The sequence below is a fragment of the Ranitomeya variabilis genome, chromosome 8, assembly GCF_051348905.1.
Source record: "Ranitomeya variabilis isolate aRanVar5 chromosome 8, aRanVar5.hap1, whole genome shotgun sequence".
Lineage (NCBI taxonomy): Eukaryota > Metazoa > Chordata > Amphibia > Anura > Dendrobatidae > Ranitomeya > Ranitomeya variabilis.
This window is the reverse complement of record NC_135239.1, coordinates 117,568,790-117,589,825: the sequence shown is the minus strand read 5'-3', so window position 1 is coordinate 117,589,825 and position 21,036 is coordinate 117,568,790. Positions and strand designations below refer to the sequence as shown.

At 45.2% G+C, this 21,036-nt stretch overlaps 1 protein-coding gene across 1 annotated transcript in view; it reads left to right on the top strand.

Moving 5' to 3' along the window:
• MYH9 (myosin heavy chain 9) overlaps positions 1 to 21,036 on the top strand; it is a 240,108-nt gene that overhangs the window by 70,831 nt on the left and 148,241 nt on the right. The window contains exons 6-10 of the mRNA XM_077278728.1: positions 1,349 to 1,441; positions 2,253 to 2,316; positions 2,436 to 2,534; positions 10,127 to 10,270; positions 12,551 to 12,646. Of these exons, the coding sequence (XP_077134843.1) occupies positions 1,349 to 1,441; positions 2,253 to 2,316; positions 2,436 to 2,534; positions 10,127 to 10,270; positions 12,551 to 12,646 (496 nt within the window). The remainder of the gene's footprint in view (positions 1 to 1,348; positions 1,442 to 2,252; positions 2,317 to 2,435; positions 2,535 to 10,126; positions 10,271 to 12,550; positions 12,647 to 21,036) is intronic.

Below are 21,036 nucleotides of genomic sequence, written 5' to 3'. Positions count from 1 at the left end.
GTACCCAATCAAAATGGCTTGATTAAACTGTGAAATGAGTTTGCATACATGTGTATAACTGCAGCCTGTCCACATGCTTTAGACTCAGATAAAGAAATTGCAGGTGGCTGTCACTATGTGGAGTTGACTAAACTGCATTTGTAAAACAATTGGGCGCATAGATGTACTTCCCGTAAATTTAAATAGTAGGAAATTTGCTGGAGGGGGTCCCCAAGATGTCGACTATCTAGGTCTCTCCACAGGGTTCCTAAGACATATTGATGTAAAACTCTTACTTAGAAATGGTGAAGCCTATGAAGACCAAAGACCGTTCTTAAGCATTGTTTTTGATTAGCTGACTTTGTGTTTTTTATGTATAGTCATCAGAAACTTAACGCCACCTCTGTAAATTCTAAAGTTTTATCAAGGCATATTTTAAAGAGCAATGTTTTATATATTAAAAAAAAAAAAAAAAATGCTAAATTGGGTTATTAATAAATAGCTTTTTGCACATTTCCAATAGATTTTTACATTTAAGTACACCCTACAAATCACTAGCTTGCACAGCCACCATAATGCTTTTCTGTATCGGTCTCATTGTTCTGGAGGAATTTTGGCCCAGTCTTTACAGCGTTGCTTTGGACGGACAATCTGTCAGTTTTTGCTTTTATTTCTGCTGCTTCCCTGAGTGTTTAGGTTTGTTTGTTCTTATAGTCACATGGATCCAGTGACAAGAGTTGTCTTATTTACTGCATCACCCAGTAATGGAAAATGCCCACATTTGTGGATCTGTATGGCAGGTTTGAAAAGAAAAACAAGTATAACATGCAAAAACCATCCACCACTAACCTGGTGGCAGGTTGTTTTTAAGCTCATTTTGGTTTACCTGCATTCGTCTAGGCACAGCACTGTTAGGGTATATGCAGACGTTCAGGAATTGGCAGCGCTTTGGGTGCAGCACATGTCCGCTGCCTCCAAAGCGCTGCCGGCTATTGAGCTCATGTGAGTCATCTGTTTTCATTGAACAGCATGGAATCACTGTGTCCAATACATTGCATGAATGAAAATTCTCTTGTGGAGACTCTCGAGATAGACATGCTGTGGTCTGGTGAGACACGCCACATGTCTGTCTCTGCGGGCATCTGTGGACGCATAGTGGAGATGGGATTTCTTGAAATCCCATCCACTATGCTGTAACATCTGGCCGCTGCGAATGTATGCAGCGTCCAACCCGCAGCGTTTACTGACCGTGTGCACCTACCCTAAAGGCTCTCAATCACTGTCTATGGTTCAAGAAACATGAACTGGCTGCTTTTGAGGAAAAGTGTGGTGGATTTTGCAATTCTAACAATCTAAATGTTTTCCTTAGGGTGAACTGGAAAGACAATTGTTGCAAGCTAATCCGATCCTTGAAGCCTTTGGAAATGCCAAAACTGTAAAGAATGACAATTCATCACGATTTGTAAGTAATGGTCACAATGTTTGAATGAGTTTAACCCTTTAAAGACCAGTGAATGTTTAACTAATGTGCACTTCAGTTTGTCTTCTACCACCCCATGTGTTGAGCAATAATCTTTCTAACTTTCCTGCCGACGTGGCTATATGCGGGATCGTTTACAGAATTTACATTTTATTGATACAATCCTTTTAGGTACTTTTTTTTTCCTGTCAGGAAAGTTCTGCAAATGACCATTACCATGCTTTGTTTTGTCTTTTTTTGTTTTTTCCAACACCCCCCGCCATGATTTATTTACCATAGATTTACTTTTATACTTCAACAACAATTTAAAATTTTATTTTTGACGATCAAGGATGATTTCATATACATGTTATCCTACCCAGCATATTCTCCTCCCACTTGGCTCTTGGCTTACAGATGCAGGGACTTCAGTCAAAGGAGTGGTCAGTCAAGCAGGAGGAGGTGGCACTAAGCAGAAACCCTAAGAGCTAGAGAGATGATGTATGCTCACATCCTACCTGTCAGTACAGGAGTAGTTGTGCATCAGCCTGACTGGGGATCCCACCTACACCACTCTGTATGGAAGTTGGGGAAGGTCTAAAACACTTATGGGATATCTTAGTTATTTATGTATCTCTTGACAACCCCATTTTATGATTGTTTTTTTAGCCGGCTCTGCGGTGTTAAAATGAAGTGTAAAACAATAGTGGGCACAAATAAATCACGCAACCATTTTCTTACACTTGGTCATGTTTGTATGCCATATACCAGTGTGAAAACTTCTGCAAATCTAACAGTTTTGTTTTACTCCAAGGGCAAGTTTATTCGGATTAACTTTGATGTGAATGGTTACATTGTTGGAGCAAATATAGAAACCTGTATCCTTTTCTTACATCTGGCTACCACCACCACATCTACAAAGCTTTAGTTGTGAAAAATACAAGACCAGTTTCTTTCTGCATCCTAGACTATTTAGATTTTCTTGACCGCATCCCAGATTTGCTGGAGAAATCCCGTGCAATTCGACAAGCTAAAGATGAACGAACGTTTCATATTTTTTACTATCTCTTATCAGGAGCAGGAGAACACTTAAAAAGTAAGTACTCTAAATGTTAGTTTTGCATCAAAGGGGGGGGGGGGGGCATGCACTTCGGTTGTAATCAGAATTGTCACGGTGAGGCAAAATTGAGGGGAAATTTTTATTTTTATATAATTTAAAATGGGCATCGTGAATGCACTTTAAAGGGCCACTGTCACCCCCTCCAGCCGTTATAAACTAAAAGAGCCACCTTGTGCAGCAGTAATGCTGCAGTCTAACAAGGTGGCTCTTTTAGTTTTTGCTTCTGTTATTCCCTAAATAAAGCGTTTTAAAATTTGCCCTAAATACCTGTCTTGGTACCTGGAGGCGGTCCGAAGCCTCCTATGTGAAGCTCCCAACTGCCGTCACTCATCTCTTTTGGGGCTATGGTCGCCGCCCCCTTCGCGCTGTTTCTTCTTAAATCTGGTGCCTGCGCTATGCGTGCCTGCCTGGGACAGGCGCAGTCTTCATTGTCCGTCATAGGTCAGATGCAGGGTGCCTGACTGCGCCTGTGCGGGCTGTGTGGCCACCCTGTTGCTGAATCCCCACCCGCACTGTTATTCATTATGCAGAGTGCGGGGCTGGGGTTCCTGGGCATGCGCACTGCCCTGTTCAGACGCTCCCCCGCCTTCCAGCGTTGCCGGAATATACAGGTTTCCTTGCCAGCGTTTGGAATGAAGCAGCCGCAAATAACGCTGGAAGGCGGGGGAGCTGGGGGAGCGTCTGAACAGCGCAGTGAGTTTGGGGGAACTTGGCTCCCAAAAGTTTGTCCAATTTGTCCTGTTACCCTTGGGAAAATACAAAACTGGGGGCTAAAAAATAATTTTTGTGGAAAAACCATTTATTTTCACGGCTCTGCGTTATAAACTTTAGTGAAACACTTAGGGGTTCAAAGTTCTCACAACACATCTAGATAAGTTCCTTGGGGGGTCTAGTTTCCAATATGGGGTCACTTGTGGGGTGTTTCTACTGTTTAGGTAGATCAGGGGCTCAGCAAACGCAACGTGATGCCCGCAGACCATTCCATCAAAGTCTGCATTCCAAAACGCCACTTCTTAACTTCTGAGCTCTGCCATGCACCCAAACAGTAGTTTTCTCCCACATATGGGGTATCGGCGTACTCGGGACAAAATGCACAACAATGTTTGGGGTCTAAATTCTCCTGTTACCCTTGGAAAAATAAAAAATTTTGGGCGAAAAATCATGAAAAAACATGATTTTTTTTTTTATTTTTACGGCTCTACATTATAAACTCGTGTCGCTTTTGGGGGGGTTTCCACTGTTTAGGCACATCAGGGGCTCTCAAAAAGAGACATGGCGTCCTATCTCAATTCCAGCCAATTTTGCATTGAAAAGTCAAATGGCTCTCCTTCCCTTCCGAGGTCTGCCATGCGCCCAAACAGCGGTTTACCCCCACATATGGGGTATCGGCGTACTCGGGACCAATTCAGGCATGAAAATTCAAAGTTGGAAAATCGCGAAATTTTCGCCAAATTTCCGTTTTTTCACAAATTGTTATAACCTGATAAAGGGACAGTGGTCAGAATTGTAAAAATTGGCCCAGCCATTAACATGCAAACCAGCCTTGGGGGTTAAGAGGTTAAGGCTGAATTAAGACTTCCATATATCGGGGTCTGTATTCTTACCACACGTAGTGGATATATGCTCATAGGCATATGTGGCTTCCTAGTTCCGGTCAGGAGACCCACAGCCAGTCTGTACATCATGGTCTATATTCAGGCCACGTTCAGGCATCCCTATATAATGACAAGACTCAAGGAAAAGTATACATATAAATCAACAAAAAAAATGTATTTAGTGTTTTTTTTACCATCGCCACTATATGTACACCAAATGGACAATGCGATGGACAACTCTGCCTCACGTTGTTGCACATCCTTTAATAAAATATATATCAAACTATTGGATGCTGTTTCGTGCAGCAGCAGCTTTTATATAGCGCTAACATATTCTGCAACGCTTTGCAGACATTCTTTATGTCCCTATATAATGATCCAAGGCCTGATTTATGCAAGAATATTTTAGTCCCCATTTTGTATTAGTTTGCCAAGTACCTGACTTGATGATCATGTACTCCATATATTCAGAGGAGGGTGTTTTTTAAAGGTCTGCAAAACATAAAATGCTAACCATAGAATAATAAGTATTTTTGCTCCTAAAAACTGGTTGGGGTTTATTTTCAGTGGAAGGTTTTTTTTTGTTTTTTTTTTTCTTTCGCCATGAGCAATCCACATTTATTCTTGAACAAAAATCAACATTTATTCAAGTATAATGTCATCTCACACACTGCCCATTCACATGTACAGATGGTGAAATAAATATTGAACATGTCACCAACTTTCTAAGTTAATGTATTTCTATAGGTGCTATTGGCACAAAATTCTCACCTGATGTCTCTAACAACCCATCCAATCCACACAGGCAAATAAATCAAACCATACTGTCCATAAACTACGTTATGTATGAGAAATGACACATGTTAAACTATTTAACACATGAAGAGGTGCAAAAAGCCATGAAAAGTCACGACACCGGCTAAAATCTATCAGTAATTAGAAGGCAAGCCTGTCATGTAGTGAATATATCAGCTGGTTCAACTGATTGCCTATGAAAAGGGGTCTCATTACCAAGGTGCCACACAAACCTTTTATAATGGGTAAAGCCAGTGAGCTGCGTCAGGACCTTTCCAGCCTTATTGTTGATAAACATACTGATGGTATTGGTTTCAAAATCACTTTTAAACTACTGAAGGTTCCATTTAGCACTGTTGGGGCCATAATCTGGAAGTAGAACAAACTTCATTTTACCTTTAACCCCTTCATGACCCAGCCTATTTGGATGTTTTTTGCAATTCTGACTAGTGTCCCTTTGAGGTAATAACTCAAGAACGCTTCAACAGATCCTAGCGGTTCTGAGATTTTTTTTTTCGTGACATATTGGGTTTCATGTTAGTGGTAAATTTAGGTCGATAATTTTTGTGTTTATTTGTGAAAAAAATGGAAATTTGGCTAAAATTTGGAAAGTTTTGCAATTTTCTAATTTTGAATTTTTATTCTGTTAAACGAGAGTTATGTGACACAAAATAGTTAATAAATAACATTACCCATGTCTACTTTGTCAGCACAATTTTGGAAACAAAAATTATTATTTTTTTTATAGTATAAGGGTTAAAATTTAACCAGCGATATCTCATTTTTACAATGAAATTTACAAAACAATTTTTTTAGGGACCCCCTCACATTTGAAGTCAGTTTGAGGGGTCTATAAGGAAAAAATGAATATTCAACTTTTTAGTCACCAAAATGATCTTTTAGCAACAATTTTTTAATTTTCCCAAGGGTGAAAAGAGAAACTGGACCCCAAAAGTTATTGTACAATTTGTCCTGAGTACGCCGATACCCCATATGTGGGGGGGGGACCACTGTTCGGGCGCACGACAGGGCTCGGAAGGGAAGGAGCGCCATTTTGACTTTTTGAATGAAAAAGTAGCTCCAATCGTTAGCGGACACCATGTCGCGTTTGGAGAGCACCCGTGTGCCTAAACATTGGAGCTCCCCACAAGTGACCCCCATTTTGGAAACTAGCCCCCCCCCCCCCCCCCCCCCCCAAGGATCTTATCTAGATGCATAGTGAGCACTTTAAACCCCCAGGTGCTTCACAAATTGATCCGTAAAAATGAAAAAGTACTTTTTTTTTTAACAAAATTTTTTAGCCTCAATTTGTTCATTTCCACATGGGCAACAGGATTTAAGTGGATCCTAAAATTTATTGGGCCATTTCTCCTCGGAGTACACAGATACCTCACAGATATGTGGGGGTAAACCACTCTTTGGGCACACGGCAGGGCTCTGAAGGGAAGGAGCGCCATTTGACTTTTTGAATGAAAAATTAGCTCCAATCGTTAGCGGACACCATGTCGCGTTTGGAGAGCCCGTGTGTGCCTAAACATTAGAGCTCCCCCATAAGTGGCCCCATTTTTGAAACTAGACCTCCCATGGAACTAATCTAGATGTGCGGTCACCACTTTAAACCCCCAAGTGCTTCACAGAAGTTTATAACGCAGAGCCGTGAAAATAAGAAATCATTTTTTTTCCTCTAAAAATTGTTTTGGCAAGCAATTTATTTATTTATTTTTTTTTCCTGCAAGGGTGACAGGAGAAATTAAACCCCAATAGTTGTTGCCCAGTTTGTCCTGAGTATGCTGGTACCCCATATGTGGGGGTAAACCACTGTTTGGGCGCACGTCGGGGCTCGGAGGGGAGGGAGCACCATTTGACTTACTGAACGCAAAATTGGCTGGAATGATGGCTCCATGTTGCGATTGGAGACCCCTGATGTGCTTAAACAGTGAAAATTTCAATTCTAAGGGTACTGTCTCACAGTGGCACTTTTGTCGCTACGACGGTACGATCCGTGACGTTCCAGCGATATCCATACGATATCGCTGTGTCTGACACGCAGCAGCGATCAGGGACCTTGCTGAGAATCGTACGTCGTAGCAGATCGTTTGGAACTTTCTTTCGTTGCTGGATCTCCCGCTGTCATCGTTGGATCGGTGTGTGTGACACCGATCCAACGATGCGTTCGCTTGTAACCAGGGTAAACATCGGGTTACTAAGCGCAGGGCCGTGCTTAGTAACCCGATGTTTACCCTGGTTACCATCGTAAAAGTAAAAAAAAAAAAAAACCGTACATACTCACATTCCGGTGTCCTTCAGGTCCCTTGCAGTCTGCTTCCCGCTCTGACTGACTGCCGGCCGGAAAGTAAGAGCAGAGCACAGCAGTTACGTCACCGCTGTGATCTGCTTTCACTTTACGGCGGCACTCAGTCAGAGCGGGAAGCAGACGGCAAGGGACCTGAAGGACACCGGAATGTGAGTATGTACTGTTTGTTTGTTTTTTTACTTTTACGATGGTAACCAGGGTAAACATCGGGTTACTAAGCGCGGCCCTGCGCTTAGTAACCTGATGTTTACCCTGGTTACCTGGGGCCTTCGGCATCGTTATTCGCTGGAGAGCGGTCTGTGTGACAGCTCCCCAGCGACCACACAACGACTTTCCAACGATCACGGCCAGGTCGTATCGCTGGTCGTGATCGTTGGAAAGTTGCAGAGTGTGACAGTACCCTAACTCCAACACTAACCCCAACACACCCCTAATCCCAACTCTAGACATAACACTAATCACAACCCTAACCCCAACACACACCCTAATCCTAACCCTAATCCCAACCATAACCCCAACACACCCCTAACCACAAGCCTAATCTTAACCCTATTTCCAACCCTAGCCCTAATTCCAACCCTAACTCTGTGCCCATTTTGCAGATTCGTGTGAGATTTTTCCGCACCATTTTTGAAAAATCCGCAGGTAAAAGGCACTGCGTTTTACCTGCGGATTTCCAGTGTTTTTTGTGCGGATTTCACCTGCGGATTCCTATTGAGAAACAGGTGTAAAACGCTGCGGAATTGGCACAAAGAATTGACATGCTGCGGAAAATACAACGTAGCGTTTCCGCGTAGTATTTTCCGCACCATTGGCACAGCGGATTTGGTTTTCCATAGGTTTACATGGTACTGTAAACCTGATGGAAAACTGCTACGAATCCGCAGCTGTGGATCCGCAGCCAAATCCGCACTGTGTGCACGTAGCCTTACTCTAACCTTCTAACCCTAACCCTAGTGGAAAAATTAGAAGTAAATACATTTTCTTTATTTTTTTTTTATATTGTTCCTACCTATGGGTGATAAGGGGGGGGTCATTTACTTTTTTTTTTTTTTATTATCCCTGTGAATAAAACCTCACATTGATCAAAATGTACCTAGAACGAATCTGCCGCCCGGCAGATTCGGCAGGCGCACTACGAATGCGCCCGCCATTTTGGAAGATGGCGGTGCCCATGGACAAGACGGACGGACACCGGGAGGCTCGGTAAGTATGAGGGGGTGGGATCGGAGCACGGAGGGAGCAGTCAGACGAGCGGAGTACGGGAGAGGACGGGGGAGGAGATCGGTGGCGGGGGCAGATCAGGGGGGGGGGGGGCAAAGCCACCCCCACTGGACTGAAGTACCACTCCCCCTGTCCCTGTAGGTCGTGTGAAATTGGAGTTAACCTTTCACCCGACCTGCAAGGACGCGATTACTGTGACACAGCATATGCGTCACAGGTCAGATTGGCACAGACTTTCATGACACAGACGCTGTCACAGGTCGGGAAGGGGTTAAAGGGAACCAGTCACCCCAAAATCCAAGAATGAGCTGCGGCCACCGGCATCAGGGGCTTATGTACAGCATTATGTAATGTTGTAAATAAGCCCCCAGTGTATCCTGAAAGATAAGAAAGAGGTTAGATTATGCTCACCCAGAGGCGGTCTCGGTTCGGGTCGATGGGCGTCGCGGTTCGGTCCAGGGCCTCCCATCTTCTTACGATGACGACCTGTTCTTGTCTTCACGCTGCGGCTCCTGCGCAGGCTTACTTTATCTGCCCTGTTGAGGGCAGAGCAAAGTACTGCAGTGCGCAGGTGCCGGGAAAGGTGGGAATTCCCTAACAGGCAACCCGCACGTGTTCAGCCTGTCAAGCAGCCGCAAATCATGCAGCTGCAGCGACGAAAACTAAATCTCCGAGCACACCAAAATACTTGGAGACCACCCGAGCATGCTCTGGGAAACCCGAGGATACTCTCTCATCGCTACTTGTGACCATTACCTCTGACTTGTGGTCATTCAGGAGCTGCGGTCATAAAATGGCAGAACACAACTGTAGCATTGCTGGAAAGACCAGGCAGTGGCCTGTAAGCGTTTTACTAGGGGCATTAGTGATGCTATTCTGGCCGAGAAAAACCCAGCTGAATTGTTACTTTAAACTAGCTGCTGCTCTGGAGCAAACGCTCTGGCGTTCCTTGTCACTGGTCTGCAGTGTTCCAAGTGTAGTTTTCATATACTGCAGTTTTGTTGTGGCATCTTTTAAGTGCAGCCACCAGCCTAATGAAAAATTGACAAATGCAGTGTCCAGGAATTGGCAAATAAGTCCGTTAACCTGCATTTTTCCTCATTTTTCTCTCCTTCTCAATCACCACTTGCCAAAAATTAATTTAACCCTGTATACTGACCAGGCCTGACTTTGCCTTCTTGTCAATGTTTTGTTCTTTCCATGTTAATATAGCGGTGAGAGCTTGTATTTTGAGGAGTGAGTTGCACTATTGAGTACATGCAGCCTTACTTTAACGTGAATGGATAGAAGCGGGAAAGCCGGTTAGGACGTGTTTTTTTGTTTGTTTTTTTAAACTTGCTCCTCAGTGTTAACTCCTTATTTATTTTCTGGAGCAGCGCAATTATGATAGTAAAAACAAACTAACAAAGCAACTACATAAACTATTAGGCCGCAAATACAACACAATTCCCCCAACCCGCACCCCAAAAAAGTTTTTTCTATATTCTTGAAGCTAAAAGGCAGGGAAGCGGCACACTCCTAAAGTCATAATTTGAGCCTTTTTAATATGCTGTACTGGAGCTTCTTAAAGCTCTTTAGGTTTAGCTTGAGTGGCGCAGTGATGGATTTACAGAGAAGTATCTCTAACTTGTGTCTTGCAGCTGATCTTCTGCTAGAGGCCTACAACAAGTACCGTTTCCTTTCCAATGGACACGTTACCATTCCAGGTCAGCAGGACAAAGATTTGTTTCAAGAAACTTTAGAAGCAATGAGGATCATGGGAATTCCTGATGATGAACAAATTGGTATGTTTTGAAATCTAGTCGTATGGTAGCTATTGGAGATCCTTATTTAGTTTTTACTTCTCCTCGGTTAGGTAACTTGATCTAGTTTACCCCCTATACATCTTACACATTTATGCACTGATTCGATTAACCATTTGTCACCAGAATTGCAAGAATTTGGCAACATAAGTTCTCTACTTGGGGCTAAGCTTTTAGCAGTTACTGATGCACTTCTGATGAAGAGTGATAGTTCAGCCTTTGATTGTGTATGAATTTCATAAATTGATATATCGTAATCTTGTAGGGAAAGGATAATCTGTTAACACGGCCGGCTGTGGTGTCCAAGGCTTGTGTATCATAGCATTTATAACAGAGCTTATTGTAATGAAATGTTGGCTGAGAATTTGGAATCTAGATGAACGCTCAAGAGACTACACCGATTACCAAATTGCCAAGTCTGCAGTCAGTGTGTGACCCCCCCCCCCCTCCACAGGGCACGCACTGTGCGCTGCGGGGATTTGCCAGTTTCAGACCAGGGAGTAGAGGGTATGCATGAGTAATATATACTCCTGGCCAGTGGGCAAAGCTTCGCTTCCATACTCTTGTATGGAGCGTGGCCATGCCCTGTCTAGTAATGCAGCTATCCAGTATGCATGACTGACTAGATGGCACAGCCTCACTCCGAACAAGTGTATGGAAGTGAATCTTCGCCAACTGGCCGGGAGTATATGTAACTCATACATACCCTCTGGTCATGGGTCAGAAACTGGTGAATCCCTGCAGCACGCAGTGCGTGTATTGGGGGGGGGGGTCTGCAGTCACACAGTAACTGCAGACTTATCGGTTTGGACCAGACAGCCCTTCAAGAACTTTTTCCCTTTTCCAGATATTGTGTGGCCCTAGTAGCCTATCAGACTATCTGCTGTGGCTTCCGGTGTCTGGCATTGGCTGCCATGCTGATGTCATGTCAGTTGGTGAGTTCAGCACTTCTACCAGTATAGACGGAGTGCCCACTTCAGAGCCACTAACCTCAGTGACTGGTACTGACGTCACATCGACAGTCAATGGCAGGCAACTGTATCGGAGGCAGAACATTATTCCAAACAGAACAATCCCTATGAATTCCACTATTCTTAAAGTGCAATGTGTCAGGCAATTACATGGGGTAGTGCGTATTGAGAAATACCAACCAAACTGCTTTCTGTAATACAGGTTGCTGAAGACAGAATTTATTGAAGGGGTTGTTAGATTTTAACATTTAAATCAATTTGGGGTGGATGTGTAGTACCTGGCGGCAGCCACTATTCAATCAGCTGAGCTGTGCAGCTCCACAACTGAGCAGTTCTGGTGACACCTGGAACGTCTGATAAGCAGGGTATGCCAGGTGTCGTATACCCACTGATGACCTAACCTAAGGATTGGCCATCAGTATGAAGTCCTGGACAGCCCCTTCAATCCCTTGTTTTGTATTGGTGTCCTGAGCTTTCTGCAATCCACAATAAGTGACACTTGGAGTGTTATCTAGGCTATTACTAGAGCCTTCATAAACAGCGGAGGGAAAGGATTGGGCGAGTCCTGGCTCCTTCAAAACTAAGCTTTGTTTTAAACGGTCAGTTTTTAATTACTTAAACTGCTGTCAGCGCTTTAAAAGTATTTCTTTGGAAAAAAAAAATGAGAATTTTTTTTCCTGTTTCTCTCATCAAAGAAACATAAAATGAGCACAAAGGTGGCATCTAGTACTGTTGGCTTTTTTCTTTTTTGCTCGTCCCCATTCCCATCCCCACAGAACCTTAGATTTGCTTTGACAAGTTTGAGGTATAACGCTGATAAAACTCAGACATGTCTCCTTGTTTGTGTGGATTACTCAGCCGGCAAAAATACGGTCATGAGAACAGCCCCGCAGACTATAATGGTTGGGAGTTCCATTGGTGAAACACAGAACTATAAACACTAGACATTTGCCTGGCCGTCAGTGATGCAGGCCGGCCCGCTAAGTCTAGCCAATTTCTCCTTTATATAGTAAACTGTCTTAAACAAACCAATAGCGCCGCTCTTTACTAGAGCAGAATACAATATGAAGGCTTTCACCAGCGAGGATTGGGATACTGTGGTGCTAGTCTAATACACGTGGTACCCTGACCCAGTTCCCTACAATGATGGTTGGGGGAGCGCTGTATAGCTGTGAGTGACTTAAGTGGCTGAAATCTAGTAAACTGCTAGAATCTTGACGGTGCCTTTTACATATGTGCATATTTACCTGCTCAAGTTTGTGCTCTGTATTCCCATGCTTTCTTTTTGTAGGATTGCTGAAGGTGGTCTCTGGTGTGCTGCAGCTCGGCAACATAGCATTCAAGAAGGAGCGAAACACAGATCAGGCCTCCATGCCCGATAACACTGGTATATAATCAATCACCATTTAACAACTAGTTTTCTGCTTTAAAAATTGCATCTGAATAATTTGTGATCTCTACTTAGTTTTTTTTTAGAAACCACAGAGAGCACAAACACACTAAATACTAGTCCTTTACAACTGATATATAGTGTAACTTTGCATGTCAGTAGTAAACATTGGTCCTTATCAGCAAGATGTGATGTCTGCTGTGCATGAACCGCTGCTTAGGGGAAGAGATCTGTGAGGTCCTTCAATAATGGGCTGCATAAAGTTGCATCAATGTGAAGCATAGGCTTAAGAGGCTTGGTGCACGCTGCTATTGGAAATGCCTTTTCTGGCATTAAACTGGTTTCACTAGCTGCTTTTCTGCAGAAACAAACACCTTTTTTTTTTGTTTTTTTTCTTCAGCATTTACTCTCGCCAGGGCTGTAATCGCAGTTACGCAGCTAAGCACTGCTGTCAATCTTTTGTGCATCTGTATTGGAGATGTCCTAGCAGCTTCTATGCCGGCTTGCCTTACATGCCACTAAAGATTAGCCTTCATGGAAGTTCGGAGGGAACTAAAGAAAATACAGGATATAAATTAGTTGTGGGTGTACATAAGGGGAAACACTGTTTCTGGGGTGGTCCATATATACACACCCCAGCTATTTCTAATGAGTAACCTAAAACTGCTTCTCGTGAATCATTTAGTCTCAACCCACTTGGCTGTTTCTTCAAGGGAATCTGTCATAGTGAAGATGCAGTCCAGTCAGCAGGCATCATTTTTTAGAGCTAAGCAGATTGAATAGTTTTATGGGAAAAGATGGTCTAAACCTGTATCTTTTAATAATTTGCTTATTCTAGTCTTTTCAGTCAAGTAGGTGGTCCTAATCTGTGGTGGTAATTGTCCTCCCTTGTATTATTGTGCATACACCGTGTTCCAAATTATTATGCAAATTGGATTTAAGTGTCATAAAGATTTAAAGGGAATCTGTCGCCCCAAAAATGACCTATAAACTAAGGCCACCGGCATCAGGGGCTTATCTACAGCATTCTGTAATGCTGTAGATAAGCCCCCGATGTACCCTGAAAGAGGAGAAAAACAGGTTATATTATACTCACCCAGGGGCGGTCCCGGTGTGGTTCGGGCCCGATGGGCGTCGCGGTCCGGGTCTGGCGCCTCCCATCTTTATACGATGACTTCCTCTTCTTTGCTTCCTGCTGCGGCTCCTGCGCAGGTGTACTTTTTCTGCCTTCTAACCTTTTCTGGCGCCTGCGCACTGCAGTACTTTGCTCTGCCCTCAACAGGGCAGACAAAGTCCACCTGCGCATGAGCCGCAGCAAGAAGACAAGAAGAGGACTTCATCGTATGAAGATGGGAGGCGCCGGATCGACGCCCATTGGACCCGAACCACACCGGGACCGCCCCTGGGTGAGTATAATTTAACCTGTTTTTCTTATCTTTCAGGATACATCGGGAATGCTGTAGCTAAGCACCTGATGCCAGTGGCCTTAGTTTATAGGCCAATTTTGGGGTGACAGATTCCCTTTGTTTTGTTTTTCAAATAAACTCATGGATGGTATTATCTCAGGGCTCAATGGGTCACTGAAATCAGTCATAAAAACATGTGATAATTAGTTTTCCAGGTGATTCTAATTAAAGGGAACCTGTCACCCCCTTCAGGCGTTTGTAACTAAAAAGAGCCAATTTGTGCAGCACAAATGCTGCATTCGGACAAGGTGGCTCTATTAGTTATGATGCCTGCACACGCTGAAATAATCACTTATAAAATGTGCCCCCTCATACCGTGAAATGTTCCCGGAGGCGGCTCTTTCCTTGCTAATCAGACGCAGCACAGCCGTCACTCCGGGCTTGTGCGTGCCGGGCGCCGCCTCCTCAGCGCTGTTTTCAAATGAGCCTGCACCTGCGCTCTTTTCTCATGCCTTGGGCATACGCAGTGAGCGCTGCCCGTCCTCTGTCCTCATTTGCAGTCTAGCTGACTGCGCCTGAGCGGCCGCCCTGCCACACATCCCGCCCTGCAGTGTTTTATGTCTGGCAGGGCGGCCGCTCAGGCGCAGTCAGCTAGACTGCAAATGAGGACCGAGGACGGGCAGCGCTCACTGCGCATGCCCAAGGCATGAGAAAAGAGCGCAGGTGCCGGCTCATTTGAAAACCACGCTGAGGAGGCGGCGCCCGGCGTGAACAAGCCCGGAGTGACGGCTGTGCTGCATCTGATTAGCAAGGAAAGACCCGCCTCCGGGAATGTTTCACGGTATGAGGGGGGCACATTTTATAAGTGATTATTTCAGCGTGTGCAGGCATCATAACTAAAAGAGCCACCTTGTCAGAATGCAGCATTTGTGCTGCACAAGGTGGCTTTTAGTTACAAACGCCTGTGGGGGCTGACAGGTTCCCTTTAAAGGGAACCTGTCACCCCCAAAATGGAAGTTGAGCTAAGCCCACCGGCATCAGGGGCTTATCTACAGCATTCTGGAATGCTGTAGATAAGTCCCCCGATGTAACCTGAAAGATGAGAAAAAGAGGTTAGATTGTACTCACCCAGGGGTGGTCCTGCTGCGATGGGCGTCACGGTCCGGTCCAGTCCGGGGCCTCCCATCTTCTTACGATCACGTCCTGTTCTTGTCTTTACGCCGCAGCTCCGGGAAAGGTCAGAGAGGCCAGCGCCTGTGCACTGCAGTACTTTGCTCTGCCTTCAACAGGGCAGACAAAGTACGCCTGCGCTGGAGCCACGGCGTAAAGACAAGAAAAGGACGTCATCCTATGAAGATGGTAGGCCCTGGACCGGACCACGACGCCCATCGGACCGGACCACAGCGGGACCGCCCCTGGGTGAGTATAATCTAACCTCTTTTTCTCATCTTTCAGGATACATCAGGGGCTTATCTACAGCATTCCAGAATGCTGTAGATAAGCCCCTGATGCCGGTGGGCTTAGCTCAATTTCCATTTTGGGGGTGACCGGTTCCCTTTAAAGGAAAACTACTTAAAAATGATCCACATTATTAAGCAGGTCACAGTTTTCAAATAGCATGGGAAAGAAGGATCTCTCTGCTGCCGAAAAGCATCAAATAGTGCAATGCCTTGGTCAAGAGATGAAAACGCTTAGATATTTCTCAAACTTAAGCGTGATCATCGTACTGTTAAGAGATTTGTGGCTGAATCTGAGCACAGACGTGTTTGTGCCGATAAAGGCATAATGAGGAAGGTTTTTGCCAGGCAAGTTAATCGGATTAAATGAGCCGCTGCTAAAAAGCCATTACAAACCAGCAAACAGATATTTGAAGCTGCTGGTGCCTCTGGAGTCCCTCGAACCTCAAGGTATAGGATCCTTCAAAGGCCTTCTTTGGTTCATAAACCTACTATTCAGCCACCCCTAAACAGTGTTCACAAGCAAAAACGGTTGCAGTGGGCCCAGACATACATGAAGACTAATTTTCAGTCTTGTTTACTGATGAGTGTCAAGCAACCCTGGATGGTCCAGATGGATGGAGTAGTGGATGGTTGGTGGATGGCCACCATGTCCCAACAAGGCTGCGACATCAGCAAGGAGGTGGAGGAGTCATGTTTTGGGCCGGAATCATGGGGAAACAGCTGGTAGAGCCCTTTAAGGTTCCTGAAGGTGTGAAAATGACCTCTGCAAAGTATATAGTTTCTGACTAACAACTTTCTTCCATGGTATAAAAAGCAGAAAGATGCCTTGAGGAGCAAAATCATCTTCATGCATGACAATGCATCATCTTCATGCATGACAATGCACCATCTCATGCTGCAAAGAATACCTCTGAGTCATTGGCTGCTATGGGCATAAAAGGAGATAAACTCATGGTGTGGCCACCATCTTCCCCTGACCACAACCCTATGGATTATCATCAAGCAAAAGATCTATGAGGGTGGGAGGCAGTTCACATCAAGTACAGCAGCTATGGGAGGCTATTCTGACTTCATGCAAAGAAATACAAGCAGAAACTCTCCAAAAACCCACAAGTTCAATGGATGCAAGAATTGTGAAGGTGATATCAAAAAAGGGTTCCTATGTTAACATGTAACTTGGCCTGTTAGGATGTTTTGGAGTTAAATAGCATGGCGGAGATTTTCATCTCTCAGCACTGATCAGACAACTGAAGGTGGATCCCCAGCTGTCGGGCTGTAAGGTGGATCCCCAGCTGTCGGGCTGTAAGGTGGATCCCCAGCTGTCGGGCTGTAAGGTGGATCCCCAGCTGTCGGGCTGTAAGGTGGATCCCCAGCTGTCGGGCTGTAAGGTGGATCCCCAGCTGTCGGGCTGTAAGGTGGATCCCCAGCTGTCGGGCTGTAAGGTGGATCCCCAGCTGTCGGGCTGTAAGGTGGATCCCCAGCTGTCGGGCTGTGGAGCGGATCCCCAGCTGTCGGGCTGTGGAGCTGAGTCAATAGCAACTGTAAAATGTAGCTGGCTAGATGGAGGTAAAGAGCTCCCTCTGTCATCCATAGACTGTTCCCTTCTCCCTTTCAGATGCTTATGGATTTCTATGGCAGCTTGGGGCCTAACCATGCAGTTTATGGCTGCCATTTTGCTATCCCTATTTGATCCAGGTAGACATAATACATTACAAATACAGAAGTATTGCAGTGCATCATAGAAGCAATTGTGGTCCCTTAATTTAATAAAATATTTAAAAAGTTAAAGAAATCCACAAGCATTTAGCCACTTTTTATACTATTCATTAGGACATCTGAATGTTTTGTCAGTTATGTACAGACATTCACCCCCCATTGCCAAAGTGGATGATTCTTTAAGACCCAAATAGACCTTTTAAAGGGTGTTTTTAAATGGCCTCTTGAGCAGTTCAGTGTAATGCATTCTCCTTCGTTTTTTTTCCTGGTTCCTAGCGGGGCAGACTTTCCTGAGGGACAGCTCTGTTGAAAAGTAAAACTATAAAGCTCGGCCCAAGTTCTGTAGCACATTCTGCTATCGGTGGTTTGTTCGGAGATGTATTGTTATGACTGTATTTAAACATAAAGCTTTACATTTGAATAAGCACACAGCTCTGAACAGTGCAGAAAAGAGCTTGTTGGCAGATGTGAAAGCTGCACAGCTGGTGATGTATAACTGCATCTCTTCAGAAGATAAGGGTAAAGGTACCTGCAGACGTTGCAGCGTCTTGGCTAGCGATATCGTTGAGTTTGACACGCAGCAGCGATCAGGATCCTGCTGTGCCATCGTTGGTCGGAGCAGAAAGTCCAGAACTTTATTTCGTCGCTAGACTCCCGCAGACATCGCTGAATCGGTGTGTGTGACGCCGATTCAGCGATGTCTTCACTGGTAACCAGGGTAAACATCGGGTTACTAAGAGCAGGGCCGCGCTTAGTAACCCGATGTTTACCCTGGTTACCAATGTAAATGTAAAAAAAAACCGAACACTACATGCTTACATTCCGGTGTCTGTCCCCCGGCGCTGTGCTTCTCTGCACTGTGTATGCGCCGGCCAGCCGTAAAGCAGATTACAGCAGTGACGTCACCTCTGTGCTTTCCTGCCGGCGCTCAGTCAGTGCAGGAAAGCACAGCGCCGGGGGACAGACACCGGAATGTACGGTAAGTATGTAGTGTTTGGGTTTTTTTACATTAGTACTGGTAACCAGGGTAAACATCGGGTTACTAAGCGCGGCCCTGCGCTTAGTAACCTGATGTTTACCCTGGTTACCCGGGGACCGGCATCGTTGGTCGCTGGAGAGCTGTCTGTGTGACAGCTCTCCAGCGACCACACAACGATGAAAACAGCGACGCTGCAGTGATCGGCATCGTTGTCTAGATCGCTGCAGCGTCGCTTAATGTGACGGTACCTTAAGAATGTGAGCAGATAACACTTAACATCCCTGTCAGCTCTCTGCAGCCCTGTGATTTGTATGCCACAGTTAAAGGGGTATTCCCATCTCCAAGATCCTATCCCAATATGTAGTGGCAGTAGTAATGATCGCCAATTAGAAATGTAGTGTAACTTTTTTGCTTTGCTAGGTCTTTCCTCATGTGCAGGACCTTGGGTATCCATGGATATGACCACTGATATAGTGACAATTAGCTAGCTAAGTGCTACTGCTCACAAGCATGGATACTGCAATGCCTGCATATGAGGAAAGAGACAGAGATGCAGAAACTGTATTCCATTTCTAACTGGAAGTATTTGCTAATATTATTACACCTAATACATATTGGGATATTAACTTGTGATTGGGAAGACCACTTTAACCCCTTAACGACCGCCGATATGCCTTTTAACGGCGGTCATTAAGGGTACTTAAACCACAGCGCCGTTAATTAACGGCGCTGTGGAAAAAGTGAATAGCGCCCCCCAGAGTCCGATTTTCTCCGGGGTCTCGGCTGCCGGGGGTAGCCAAGACCCCAGAGAACATGATTCGGGTCGGTTTTTACCGACCCTGCTTTTGCGATCACCGGTAATTAACCGTTTACCGGCGATCGCAAAAAAAAATATCCGGTTTTGCTTTTTTTTCACTCAACCCTCTGATATGATCGTACGTTAGAGGGGAGAGAAATGGGGTCCCCTGAGCCCCCCACGGGACCTTATGTACCGAAAACGCGGTCCCGGGCCCTCCTCCGGCAACAACAAAATGGCGGGTGCAGATGCAACCGCCAAAATCTAGCTTCCTCCGGAATTGTAGTTGATTGGGGTCGGTTTTTACAGACCCCCGGGGTTGCGATTGATATATATATTATATGTTTGTTTTGCATTTTCTCTCCCCTCTGATGTGATCGCACATCAGAGGGGAGAGAAATGGGGTCCCCCGAGCCCCCCACGGTACCTATTAGTCCCCGCATATGTCCCCCGGCCCACAGCTCCCGGCCCCCCTTCTCTGCTGGAAGAAAATGGCGGGTGCACGCGCAGTGCGCCTGCCAAGATCTGCCAGCAGACACCCGGCAACCAGTGAGAATTTTCTCATTGGCTGCTGGGTTTTGATTACTGTGATATGTCCTATCACAGTGATCAAAACCCCTAATAATTGATAAATATGGCAGCACTTGGGCTGTACCTCTCCTCTCCTTGTAGTTCTGGGAGAAAAGAGAGCGAGACTACATTTCAAGTGCTGCCCTGTCAGTGATAAAAAACATCATTTCTGCATCCGCCAGCATCCCATTTACCCACCCCCGTTCTCCGTAATCCCTGCATCATCAGCAGAGGATTATTAAAAAAAAAAAAAAAATTATATTTTTTTATTTTTTTAGGGTTACACATATTAGGGTTAGCAAAGGAAATAAATAAAATGGCCCACAGAACTTTCAGCCCGGGGCAAGCTTGCAGCCTGCTTTGTTCCGGCAGTGAAACAGAGTCTGCCTCTGAAGCTGAGCATCTTTCAGACAGTGACCACTCTTCCTCCACAGGATCCCCCAGCCCGGTGCTAGCGGAGTCGGTCATCACTGCTGAAGCTTCAGAGGCAGGACCAAGTACCGCAGTCCCCCCACCGCTGTGGTATAATGACACCTCATTTTCCCCTCAAATTCCCCCTTTTTCTACAGTCCCTGGAATAAGAGTAAATGTCGCCAATTTTACCCCCATTGATTTTTTTCAAATTTTCATTAGCCCCGAACTCCTGCAATTAATCGTCTACCAAACAAACCTATATGCCCGGCATTATATTTCCCAAAAACCCACTGCCTTTCATTCCTGTTCCTGGATCCCCACAAATGTCCCCGAAATAAAAAAAATTCGTAGGCCTCACCCTGAATATGGGTTTAGTAAAAAAAAAACACACTCTGCTCTTACTGGGCAACAAAAGCTGTCCACAGCACCCCTGTATTTGCAGCCGTCATGTCCCGAGTCCGTAACGAAGCCCTGATGAGATTCCTCCACTTCAGTGACAATTCCCAAGCCCCCCCCCCCCCCAAGAACTGACCCCAACTACGATCAGCTAAATAAATTGAGACCCCTAATTTCCCTCCTAAAAACTTCCTTTCTAAATTCCTATACCCCAGAGCAAAATGTGGCAGTCGACGAGTCCTTGATGAGCTACAAGGGCTGTCTGTCATTCCGTCAATTTATTCCCTCCAAGAGAGCCAAATACGGCATAAAATTATACAAAACTTGCGAGAGCGCATCAGGGTACACGTCCACCTTCCTAATTTATGAAGGTAGGGACTGCCAAATAAACCCCGCAAACTGCCCCCAGAGAATTGGTATCCCAGGCAAAATTGTCTGGGGAGCTAATGACGCCCTTTCTCCATCAAGGGTACCACGTGTATACTGACTACTACACGAGCATCCCCCTATACAAATCCCTCCATGCTGGAAATACAGGGGCCTGTGGGACAGTCAGGAAAAACAGAGTGGGGTTTCCGTCACAGTTGGTGTCCAGACGTTTGGAGAGGGGGGTGTCATGCTCACTCGCAAGTGACCAACTTCTTGCAGTG